Source organism: Pelodiscus sinensis, chromosome 1, assembly GCF_049634645.1.
Source record: "Pelodiscus sinensis isolate JC-2024 chromosome 1, ASM4963464v1, whole genome shotgun sequence".
Lineage (NCBI taxonomy): Eukaryota > Metazoa > Chordata > Testudines > Trionychidae > Pelodiscus > Pelodiscus sinensis.
Genome location: NC_134711.1, coordinates 283,697,857 through 283,708,704, shown reverse-complemented (window position 1 = coordinate 283,708,704; position 10,848 = coordinate 283,697,857). Strand labels below are relative to the sequence as shown.

Below are 10,848 nucleotides of genomic sequence, written 5' to 3'. Positions count from 1 at the left end.
CCCCACAGGGAGTGAACCAAACAGGTAATGATCAAGCCATCTCTCTCCTGCCATCCATCTCCATCCTCTGACAAACAGAGGCTAGGGACACCATTCCTTACCCATCCTAGCTAATAGCCATTCCCTTACTCCTCGTGGACTTCCCTTACTCCTTGTGAAATGAGGGTTACCATGAGTCGGAGTAAGAAGTCCTCCAGCTCTCCATTATTTTGAAATAATGGCTTTGTCTGTAGACACAACACTGCTGTGTAGACATTGCTGTGAGAGTTTGCTTGCTTTCTAGTGGCCTGGCCTGGTGCTATTGAAAATTGTTGGGCACTAGCTTTGATGAGAAACCTTTGTCTCCATTATACTCAGTTAAGTGTTCTCAGTGAGACTGGAAGCAGAATTAGACCTATGGGGATAGCTCTTCTGAAAATCCCACCCACTGAAAATGGGGAGCTCTTTTGAAAATCCCACCAACTGGAAATCATTTAAGCCAGTGGAATTAATGGTCACAGTTTACGAGCATTGGCTCTGTCCTTATATGGGACTGCAAACCTATATTCTAAAATATATCACATCCTACATGTATGCCACCTAGAACCGCCCATATAAAGGAGATGGGTTTCATAAAGAGTGCTTCTAAAGGCAGTTATTATTCAGAGCTTGCTTGGTGGAAAATGCTCTACAAGCCTCCCTGATCTTGCTATGAATTAATGGTCTGTTTCGAATCTGCTTTACAAAGATGCTATTTTACTCACTGGTAATGATATTCATTGCAAGCTTTGCCCACACTCAGAAGTGGAGTAAGGTTTCCTGGGGCCTGGACAGAACAAGAGGGGGGAGCCCTCCCCACCCCTTCTGCCTGTAGACCCACAAGTGTTCTACCCCTTCAGCCTGCAGCCTTGCCCACAACCTCACCCCTTTCTGCCTCTTCCCCAGGACCTGCCTGTGTTCCATTCAGAGACTTCCCAATCCTACTCCCCCATTGTAATCCTGCAATGCCTTCCCGTCCTCCTGCAGCCCCAAGACTGGAGCAGCTATGTCTCTGCGCCATGGCCCATGGGCTGCAGTGGGGACTGCTTTCCCCCACCCTCACTCACTTTCACCAGATTGGGGCAGAGGGTTGGAGTGGGGGGGGGGGGTGAGGGCTTGGGATGAGAGGTTTGGAGTGCAGGAAGTGGCTCTGGGCTGTGACTGATGAGAAGGTGCAGGGTTCCCGCAGAGCTTACAGTGATCCCAGGAAGTGCCTCCCAGGATCCTGCAGCCTCTAGGTAGAAGGGTAGGGAGCTCCACTTGCTGCCCTTCTGTCTACAGGTGCTGCCCCTGCAGCTCCCATTGGTTATGATTCTCAGCCAATGGGAGCTGCAGTGCTGGCACGAGGGATGAGGGCAGTGTTTAGTGCCTCTTTGTCCCTAACAGCCACAGGAGCTGCTAGCAGCTTCCAGGATCTGAATGGAGCCAGGAGCCTTAGCCCCAAACCCCCGCTGCACTGATGAGCAGACTTCTAACAGCCTGGCAGGCAGTGCCCACTGGAGCCATCGGGACCCCTGCTCAAAAACTGGATGCCTGGATAGTGGCAGGGTCCACTGGAGTGGGGTGGGGCTTCTCCCACTCTGTGGCTGCTTCTGGGGATGGAAGGGGCTTCTGAGGAAGGCAGGGGCTTCCCTCACTCCATGGCTACTGCCAGGAATGAGGTCAGGGTCCACTGAAGAGGGAGGAGCTTCCCACGCCCAGTGTTCCTGCTGTGGAGTGGGGTCAGGACATAGGGGCTTCCCCCCCTTCTGCCTGGTGGCTGGGGGACTGGGCATCCACTACTGGTGTCAGATTTTTTTCTAGGGGACCCCATGTGGCCACAGCTGCTGGGCCACTGCCCACACTAACTGCAGTGTTCTCCTCCTGTCCTGTGAGGCTGGGCTCAGCTCTGACCCACTGACTCTCATTGCTCACAGACTTGGAGGAGTCTGCCACAGTATCACTTGTGGAGGCCCTGCACTGCCCCATTCCCCTTTTTGGCCCTTTCCCCCCTCCGGAATTGGCACCATCATCTGCGGCACCGAATCTCCACATGGCACCGCAGCTAGAGACGGTGTGGTCCTCGGCACCGATGCACCCGGCACCGTTGCCACATACGGGACTTGACCAGACGTCCAGGGCGGAGTCGGCACTGATGACCGATCCCGCACCGAGAGCTGAAGTCCCCAGGAAGTCCCCAGGATTACTATTATCAGTGGTGACCCGTTCTAAAGGTCAGCAACTGTCGTCATAACGTATATCATCGCATATCGTTAACAGCATCACTCGCTGCTACACCCTTAAGGGCAGGCCTCTGCCCTGTGCACTAATGGCACATTCGACCAGGAGCATGGCTACTTCCACAGCATTCCTGAAGAACGTCCAGCTACGAGACATGTGCCGCGTGGCAACCTGGTCATCGTCATCCACGTTTGCTAGGCATTATGCCCTTGATTGTCTCAGAGCTACGGACTTAGCAGTCCCTCAAGCAGTCCTTTCCTCTGTGCACAGATAATTCCGAAGCATGATCAGCCGTTTGGATTACTGCTTCATACTCACCTATAGTGGAGCACCCATGGGGACATCACTGGAAGAAGAAGAAATTGTTACTCACCTTGTGCAGTAACATCTGTTCTTCGAGATGTGTGTCCCCGTGGGTGCTCCACGACCTGCCCTCCTCCCTGCTTCGGAGCTCTTGTCTTTTTCTGTTTCAGATGTTCCGGCTAGGAGGAACTGGCTCATCGGACCGCGTGATACAGAAAAGGCGCGAACGGTGCGAGACACCTCTGTGCACGCGCAGTCCTCTGGAGAGGGCTACTGCTGGCGAAAACTTTCCGGATTGTGGTGCTGGGACGAGCCCGATACCTATAGTGGAGCACCCACGGGGGGACACATCTCGAAGAACAGATGTTACTGCACGAGGTGAGTAACAATTTCGTACATCCCTCATCTGGGATCTTTTTCTCCCCCTATCACCTCAGGATTCTCCTCTTCCCTAGGATCCCCACTTCTGCCCTCAAATCACCTCAGGATGCCCCCTTCCTATACATCATCTTCCATGTAGGTGGGGCCCCTACTCCCCATGGTGTTTCATCCTGCACCTTGTGGTTCCAGGGCCAGGAAGAAGGTGAGGTTTGACTGCTGAGCTGGGCATGCCTGCTGGTGGTGGGTGGCTCAGAAAATGACAGAAGAGAGATTTTGGGGGTGGTGGCTGTGCCCCCTCTGCCTCTAGCCACATGCCCCCTGTACTTAACACACATCTCACAAGTGGCTTTTAGTCCCCTGGGTAGAAATCCGTGATGACAGCATTGAAAACAAGCCCACCCCTTGCCTTAAAGCGAAACCTCTTCATTAGCATTTGTAATTCCGCACCTCACTTACGTCACAGCCAATGCTACAAAATCACAGGCAATGTCATGTATTAAATCTACATACCTAGTAATGAATGAAACCTGTATTAACTCTCAAAACACACAAATAGGTTTATATGGTAAGTATATAACACATTGTTTTGCATGCTGGTGTAGAGACGTACATTATGGGACTGGAAAGGAACTGTGTGAGTCTGAGAAGGAACACTGATGACAGTATGACTTCTCCTTTGTGTTCATGGGACATACAGTTTCGTATTTTTAACTGAAAGGCCATTAAGTTTTCTGTGTGAGACTATGACTAGAGTCTTTAATATTATGCTTTAGAACGGAAGAACTCCAACTAAAACCAATATGCATTACCTTTTCTAAATGTTCTAAAACAAAATGTTGCTATTTGATGCAAAATGTGTGTACATTTATAACTTATCTCAGAGTATGCAACAGAGTCCTTGGCAAATTTAACATTGGTATTAAAGGTTATTAAGTCATTTTGAACAACTGGGTAGGGGAAATAAAGCAAGCTTATTCTGCACCCCTGGTATTTCTTAAATGTCATTCCATTTAAGATTCAAGAACATTTGTTAATTTGAGAATGCAAATCATGGCAGGCAGGGAATATTCAAAGTGAAATACAACTTTCCTTTTTCTTGAAAAAAAGTTTTATTACATATATATTTTGATATATTACCACACAAATATGGCGGGCTGTCTTGCGTTCTAAATCTAGTGTATTCACAATAATGCTCTGTAAAAATGATCCAAGCCTACAAGCACACAGGAATGTACTCAGATGAGTAAGCCCAATGATTCAGTGGAGTTACACACGTGAGTAAAATTAGTTTTGTGTGTAAGTGTTTGCACGCTCAAATCCTAAGCCATTTTTAGACAAGGATGACTTCAACTGCTGGAAAGCAGCATGGCTCCACTGAGTTCAATGGAACTACAGGGTGACCCTCTCTGGTCCAGGACTCTCTGACCAAGCAACATTGGACCACTGATGTTGCAGGCCCAGAGAGCTCCAGTGGCAGAGGTTGCTGGGAGCAGAGCTGGGCTGGGGGGGCCAGTAGGGCTGTGAAGCTTGCAGGGCCAGTAGAATCTGTGGAGCTCATGGGGGCGGAGCAGCAGAGCTGGGATGGGCAATGCCAGAGGTAGTGGAGCCAGGACCAGGATGGCTGGGTGCAGCAGAGATTGATGGCTAGGGAGGGAAGCACGGGGGATGGGGGGAGAGAGACTGGTGCCCTGTCCCCCTCTCCTCCAAGCCTGGGGGTCTGACCTCCCCTAGCTTGGCAAACTCCTTTGTCTGGGACTGATCAGGTCCCGAGGGTGCCAGATCAGGGAGGTACAACGTGTAACTTGATTTACATCACTAAGGGTCTGGCTGTCAACCATTGAGATGACACAGATTGTACAAACATTAAGTTACGACCAGATTCTACCTTTCTTGGTCTTACTGAATAGCATCTTTGTCCACCAGTGGTGCTACTGTAATCAATGGGGCTAAATATGGAGTAAGGTAGGGATGGGCAATAATTTTAGAAAGGCGAACCACTGTACACATTTTTGAAGTGGCCCCAGGCTGCCATGGAAGGCGCGGAGCCTCAGGCGGAATGGGCAGGGCCAGAACAGTTCCATGCTTCCTCCTCCACAGACTGTGATTGGCCTGGGGGTGAGGGAGCACATGAAGTCTTTGCCCCGCTCCCTCCAGAGAGAACCACTAGCTATTCCGAACAGCTGGCAACTCACATCCCTTGGAGGGTGGAAAGAGACTTCACGTGGTCTCCCCAGCTCCTAAGCCAATCAGGACCTGGGGCGGGGGAGTGTGTGAAGTCTCTCGCTCCCTGCCTCCGCCCTGCAAGGGGCAGGTGGCGCTTAGCGTGAACTGCCAGCTGAACAGCTGGTGGTTTACTCTAAGTGCTGCACACCAAGGAGGGGGAGGGGAGGAGGAGACTTCACATGCTCCCTAGTCCCCAGTCCCTGATTGGCCTGAGGGTGGGGGAGTGGCAGGGTGTCCGCAGCTGGATCAACCTGCTTGGTGGGCCAGATGTAGATTTTGTATACATGTAGAGGGCTGTAATCTTTGAAGGATGAAATCCACAAGCAAACCCCTTAAACACATCACAAAACCTTTATTAGTGTGTTTATTGGTGACATGGATTACAGAAACCAAATGGAATTAAATAACATTTAACTTGAAATTGACCACAGACTTAAGAAATACAAGTCACACTTGGCAAGGCAAACTTCTCAATACACTGGGTTGCTTAGGTTATTTATTACACTTTGAAGGAGGAATTTCCCTTACTTGATTCTAAAGTATTCAGGATATTATTTTTTTGTGTCTTTCAGACAAGTCCTTTGGCAATAATTTTATTTTTAGCTTTTCTTATATAAAAATATAACAAATTTTCCTTATATACAAACATTACATTACACAATATACAGGTTAAAAACACTACAAAAATAACAGGCCAGAGGTGAACTAAAAGCAAAAGAACAGGGATAGGGAAAAAAATTAAATACTGCACATTTCATAAAAATTACATTAACTACAAACAATTTTTTGTTTGCAAATACCAAACAGTACTGACGTGATTGGAAATCTTTCCCAACAACTTCATTTTTAAGGCACATCTTGCATATTTATATCTACAACACTGAATCTGGTCAATAACTTAAGGGCTCTTGAGAGTGACCTGGTAGTGTAGGTGTATGTGTGTGTTTGGATGGGGAGCGTGCTGCATTAAACCTTCTCAGTGGTGTCAGTCTGGGGGGCCAGGTATCTAGTTGAAGGAGCTTGGTATAGGGGCACCCCAATCTCCTGAAGGTCTGGAAGCCTCCCAGGGCGAGAAGGGGATAACAATGTGACTGTCCTGTCAAAGTCTCTGTGTAACACTTTCTCGTAGACACTCTGCAGTCCCACTGTCTTGGGCAGCTGGGCCTGGTAGTAGTTGTCCCTATGAAGGGGGTCCCTGGGCAAGGAGGTGCTTTTGCAGAAGGTGGACAGCTGAGCTGAAGGATGAGGAGAAGAGTGAGGGTTGGATCGACCACAGGATGGGCTCCAGCAGCGGTCCGAATGGCCCAGGATTTTACATTCAGCAGTACAAGCCCATAATCCTAAAAATATAAACAAAAAGTTAGACCTATGGCTCACTGCAGAAAACAACCACATAATTCTGAGCTCAACAAAAAGTAATTGTCCCTATCATCCAAACCTTAGAAACTAGTGCAGGGGAGGGAGCACGGTGGAGAGGGGGGGGGGAAGGAGAGAAGGGGAAGAGAAAAGGGGAGAAGCAATACTTCAGGATACTGCTGCAAAGCACGCTCTGCAAGCTATCATTTCATTTAGCTAGCAAGCCTCAGCAGGAAAAGCTTTTTGAAAATGAACATTATAATAGGATGACTGCTTCTAATTTGCACTATGTGCTTGACATGCACATAGATACTTAAGCTGCGTGCTGTGAAAATGCTGGCAGGGCTACTCCTGCAGTGAGCACTGCCTGGGAAAGATGTAAAAGGTGTGACTGCTATCAAACTGGTCCAGTCAGCTCAATGTACCTTAGCTGCTTTGATTCCTGGGCCAGTTTTTATTTTCACTGCATCCAGTCTGTGCTGCGAAAAGGACCGAACCCTTACCATTCTGCATGTGAGTGATGAGGTCCTTCTTCAGGGCATCCCCGCTGATGTCAGAATCACTGTCGTTAAAGTCGCTGTCGCCTTTCCCACTGTCTTTGCCACTGAACTTTTCCGCTTCTCGGGCTGATATGGTGTTGAAAGAATGACCCTTCCAGATGGCCACAGGGGGGGCAGACTCTTTGCTATAATTTGGAGCAGAAGCATAGGGCTGGAGGAAATAAGAAGGGAATGTAGGAGAAATAAAAGCATATGTCAACATCACAACCTTATCAAGAACCCCGTCTTCCAAACTGCCCCATCCCGCCCTCCAGTTCCGCAAGCTAGAGCATGAACAAATACAATGGGCTCTTACCTCAGTCGCCCTTAGTCGTTTCTGACCCTCATAGAGACAGGTATTCACAGTGCTGGTCTCAGAAGAGGAGACCTCTTCTGCAGGTGGAGAGGGGGTTGGGCTGGTGAAAGAAGCTTTGCTGGGAAAGCACTGCACTTCAAACACATTCCCTCTGGGGCTGCCATCCTCCTGCCTTCCCTTCTCTAGATGGGAGATGTCAGTCTGCTCTGTGAGGGGGCTGTTGTTCTTGATTTCGGACTCCTTCTTGCGCTTGTTGCAGGTGGTTGCAATGGTGATGATGGCCACCAGCAGCAAGGTGCAGCTCCCGGCTAGGACGATGATGACAATAAGGGGAATGTCCCACTCCACAGCCTTCCCCTCCCAGGAGCTGGGCTTGGCCATCTCCTGGCTGCTGGAGGGTGCGGTGGCAGTCACCAGGAAATTGACTGTGGCTGTGGTGGCAAGAGGGGGCCTCCCATTGTCGGTAATTGTGAGGATGACTTTGAATACCTGCCCCAGTTCTTCAGACAGGTCCCCCCGGAGCACGATCTCACCCGTCTTCTTGTTGATGGCGAAGAGCTCTGGCTGCTGCTCCTCTACGAAGGAGAAAGTGAGCTCGGCATTGACCCCATCGTCCGCGTCTCTGGCTTTGATTTGAGCCACCAGGGAATCGGGGGGTGCCTTGCTGGAGACCTCGATCTCTGCCGACCCATTGGTGAGCACGGGGTGGGTGATGACCGGGGCATTGTCATTCTGGTCCACCACCCTCACCTTGACCAGGGTGCTGCTGGACAGCGGTGGGGCGCCCCCGTCGCTCGCCTGGATCCTCAGGTCCAGCTGCTTGAGGATCTCGTAGTTGAATGTCCTGAGGGCGTAGACGGCGCCGGTGGCCGGGTCCACGGAGAGGTAGGTGGAGACGGGGGCGCCCAGCACCTGGCTCTCCAGCAGCCGGTACAGGACCTTCCCGTTGCGGCCCAGGTCGGGGTCGCGGGCCACCACGGTGGCGACGTAGGCGCCGGGCGGGTTGTTCTCCAGCAGCGCCACCTCGTAGGCGGGCTTGGTGAAGCGCGGCGCGTTGTCGTTCTCGTCGCTCACGCGCACCGTCACGTGCCGCACGGTCTTGAAGGGCGGCGCGCCCAGGTCCTCGGCCACCAGCGTCAGGTTGTACTCGGCGACGCGCTCGCGGTCCAGCGGCGCGGCGGTGACGAGCACGTAGCTGTCGGCGTAGGCGCGCTGCAGCGCGAAGTGCTCGTGCCCGTAGAGGGCGCAGCGCACCTGCCCGTTGGCGCCCGAGTCCCTGTCCGAGGTGCTGACCAGCGCCACCAGGCTGTCGCGCGCCGCCGCCTCGCTGACGTAGGCCACCCCGGCGCCGGCGGGGGCGCCGCTCAGGGGGCTGACGCTGATGCCCGGCGCGTTGTCGTTCACGTCGGCCAGGCGCACGATGACCCGGCACGTGGCCGCCAGGGGGCTGGCGCCCCGGTCCTGCGCCTGCACGTCCAGCTCGTAGGTCCGCTGCCGCTCGTAGTCCACCGGGCCCTCCAGCGTGAGGCGGCCCGAGCGCGGGTCCAGCCGGAAGAGCCGCCGCGCCTCGGCCGGCACCTGGCTGCCGAAGCCGTAGACGATCTCCCCGTTGGGCCCCTCGTCGGGGTCGGCCGCCGCCAGCTCCAGCAGCAGCGAGCCGCGCGGCGCGTCCTCGCCCAGCTCCACCGTCACCGCGGCCTGCGGGAAGGCCGGGCTGTTGTCGTTGGCGTCCAGCACCCGGACGCTCACCGTGGCCGTGCCCGCGCGGGCCGGGCTGCCGCCGTCCTGCGCCACCAGCTCCAGCGTGTAGGCGGCCTGGCGCTCGCGGTCCAGCTCCTGCAGCAGCACCAGCGCGGCGCTTTTCCCGCCGTCCGCCCGCGCCTGCGCCTCGACGCCGAAGTGGCTGTTGCGCGAGAGCTGGAAGCGCTGGACGCCGTTGGAGCCCGCGTCCGGGTCCAGGGCCAGCTCCAGCGGCAGGCGGGTGCCGGGCGCGGCGCTCTCGGACACCTCGAGCGGGATGTGCGCCTGGGGGAAGCGCGGCGCGTTGTCGTTGATGTCCCGCACCTCCAGCTCCACGTGCACCAGCCGGTACTGCCCCTGCCACAGGCTCACCACGTCGAACGCCAGCAGGCACTGCGGGGCCGCGCCGCACAGCCGCTCCCGGTCCAGGCCCGCCTCGCCCACGCTCAGCTGCCCGTCCGCCTCCCGCACCCGCACCAGCGAGCTGTTGCTGAACTGCTCCATCAGCCGGAAACTTATCTCGCCGGGCGCTTTCACGTGCAGCTCTTCAGCCAAAGTGCCGATGACCGTGCCCGGCGGGTCCTCCTCGTACGTGCGGTACCGCACCGTCTTGCACAGGGCGGCCGAGAGCAGCCAGCAAAGGTAGAAGAGGCGCGGCGGAGAGAAGAGGCTGCGTCCTTCCCTAGCGGGACCCATGGCACCTGCACCGAGCTGCTGACCTGAAAGGGGCTGAGGATGCGGAGAAGCGGCTTTCCAGCGGGTAGGGAGCGAGTCAGCTCCTAAAGCAGGAGGAGATGGGAGGGTGACTCTCCTGCTCCCCGGTGCAGATCATGCATGCTCTGCTTTGCTCTGCGAGGCAAATGTGCCGATCGCCTACGGTTGCCCGAGAGGTGCCAGCGATGCCGGGGCGCCCGGCTGAGTTATCCAGCTTCTAAATCCGAGCGCGCCGCTTGAAGACCTTTAAATAGACGCGGATATGCAAATTTTACCGAACCGAGCAGCCAATGGCAGACGCTCTTTTCACACTGTTCTCTCTCTCTCTCTCTCCCCCTCTCCTTTCACACTGCCTCCCAGAAAATCCCTTTAATGTGGAAAAGGCTTAGAGAGGAAAACAAGAAAGGAAAATTAGGGAATCTCTTCTTTGTTTTCTTTAACTCTTTTTTTTGAAGGCGAGCTGCAAATGAGTTGGCACGGGGAGCGTGGAGTAAAATGCGCGGACTGTTTTGTTAATTGTACCACTACAGCACCCTGCTGTTGAACAGGTGCCTTGTGTGCAAATATCTGCTCTTCTGAGCTAGTAACTTAAAAATGCAGAGAAATAGCTTGCTTGGGTTGCCTGTGAGTGTGAATGTGTACTTTGTGTGCCCCAGCCTATGATTATAGATTAATAAAGTGCTGCTCAATGCATATATAGCGGGGTTGATTGCCTTTCCGTTGATTTCTGTATTGATCATCAGAGCAAGCCCCTAAACGAGATTGAAGGATTAACTGAAAATTGATTTTATTCAAATTTGTGCACATAATTGTGTTTTACTCATGTGAGATCCTGTGATCAGAGCTGTAATTTGCCTTTCAGAAGATATTCCTGGATGCTTTAGTATGCATGTCACTGCCCAAGTGGCTTTCTTGAGCCTTGGGCACTAGGCAGGCAAAAAAGTTCCAAATAGGATTTAGCATAAGCTTGAGGAGATTTGGAAAGGTTTCAAAGATCAGACTGTATCAAAGGCTTATGAAGCTCTCCTTAGCTGTAGA

The 10,848-nt window shown here is 53.1% G+C and overlaps 1 protein-coding gene across 1 annotated transcript; it reads right to left on the bottom strand.

The window, feature by feature from the left end:
* Window positions 1-5,491: 5,491 nt before the first annotated feature.
* Window positions 5,492-10,571, bottom strand: LOC102449209 (protocadherin-8). Its single transcript, XM_075918936.1, has 3 exons — window positions 7,357-10,571; window positions 7,005-7,212; window positions 5,492-6,485 (listed from the first exon to the last, which is right to left on the bottom strand). The coding sequence occupies exons 1-3, from the start codon at window positions 9,790-9,792 to the stop codon at window positions 6,112-6,114; spliced, it is 3,018 nt and encodes a 1,005-aa protein (XP_075775051.1). The 5' UTR covers window positions 9,793-10,571; the 3' UTR covers window positions 5,492-6,111.
* Between the last annotated feature and the right edge of the window lie 277 nt (window positions 10,572-10,848).

Excerpts from the sequence above, each read along its gene's own strand:
- LOC102449209 (XM_075918936.1), bottom strand. The coding sequence starts at position 9,792 with ATGGGTCCCGCTAGGGAAGGACGCAGCCTCTTCTCTCCGCCGCGCCTC. Across the intron at positions 7,213-7,356 it reads AACGACTAAGGGCGACTGAG|CCCTATGCTTCTGCTCCAAA; the intron begins GTAAGAGCCCAT and ends TATTTCCTCCAG. Across the intron at positions 6,486-7,004 it reads CATCACTCACATGCAGAATG|GATTATGGGCTTGTACTGCT; the intron begins GTAAGGGTTCGG and ends TTATATTTTTAG.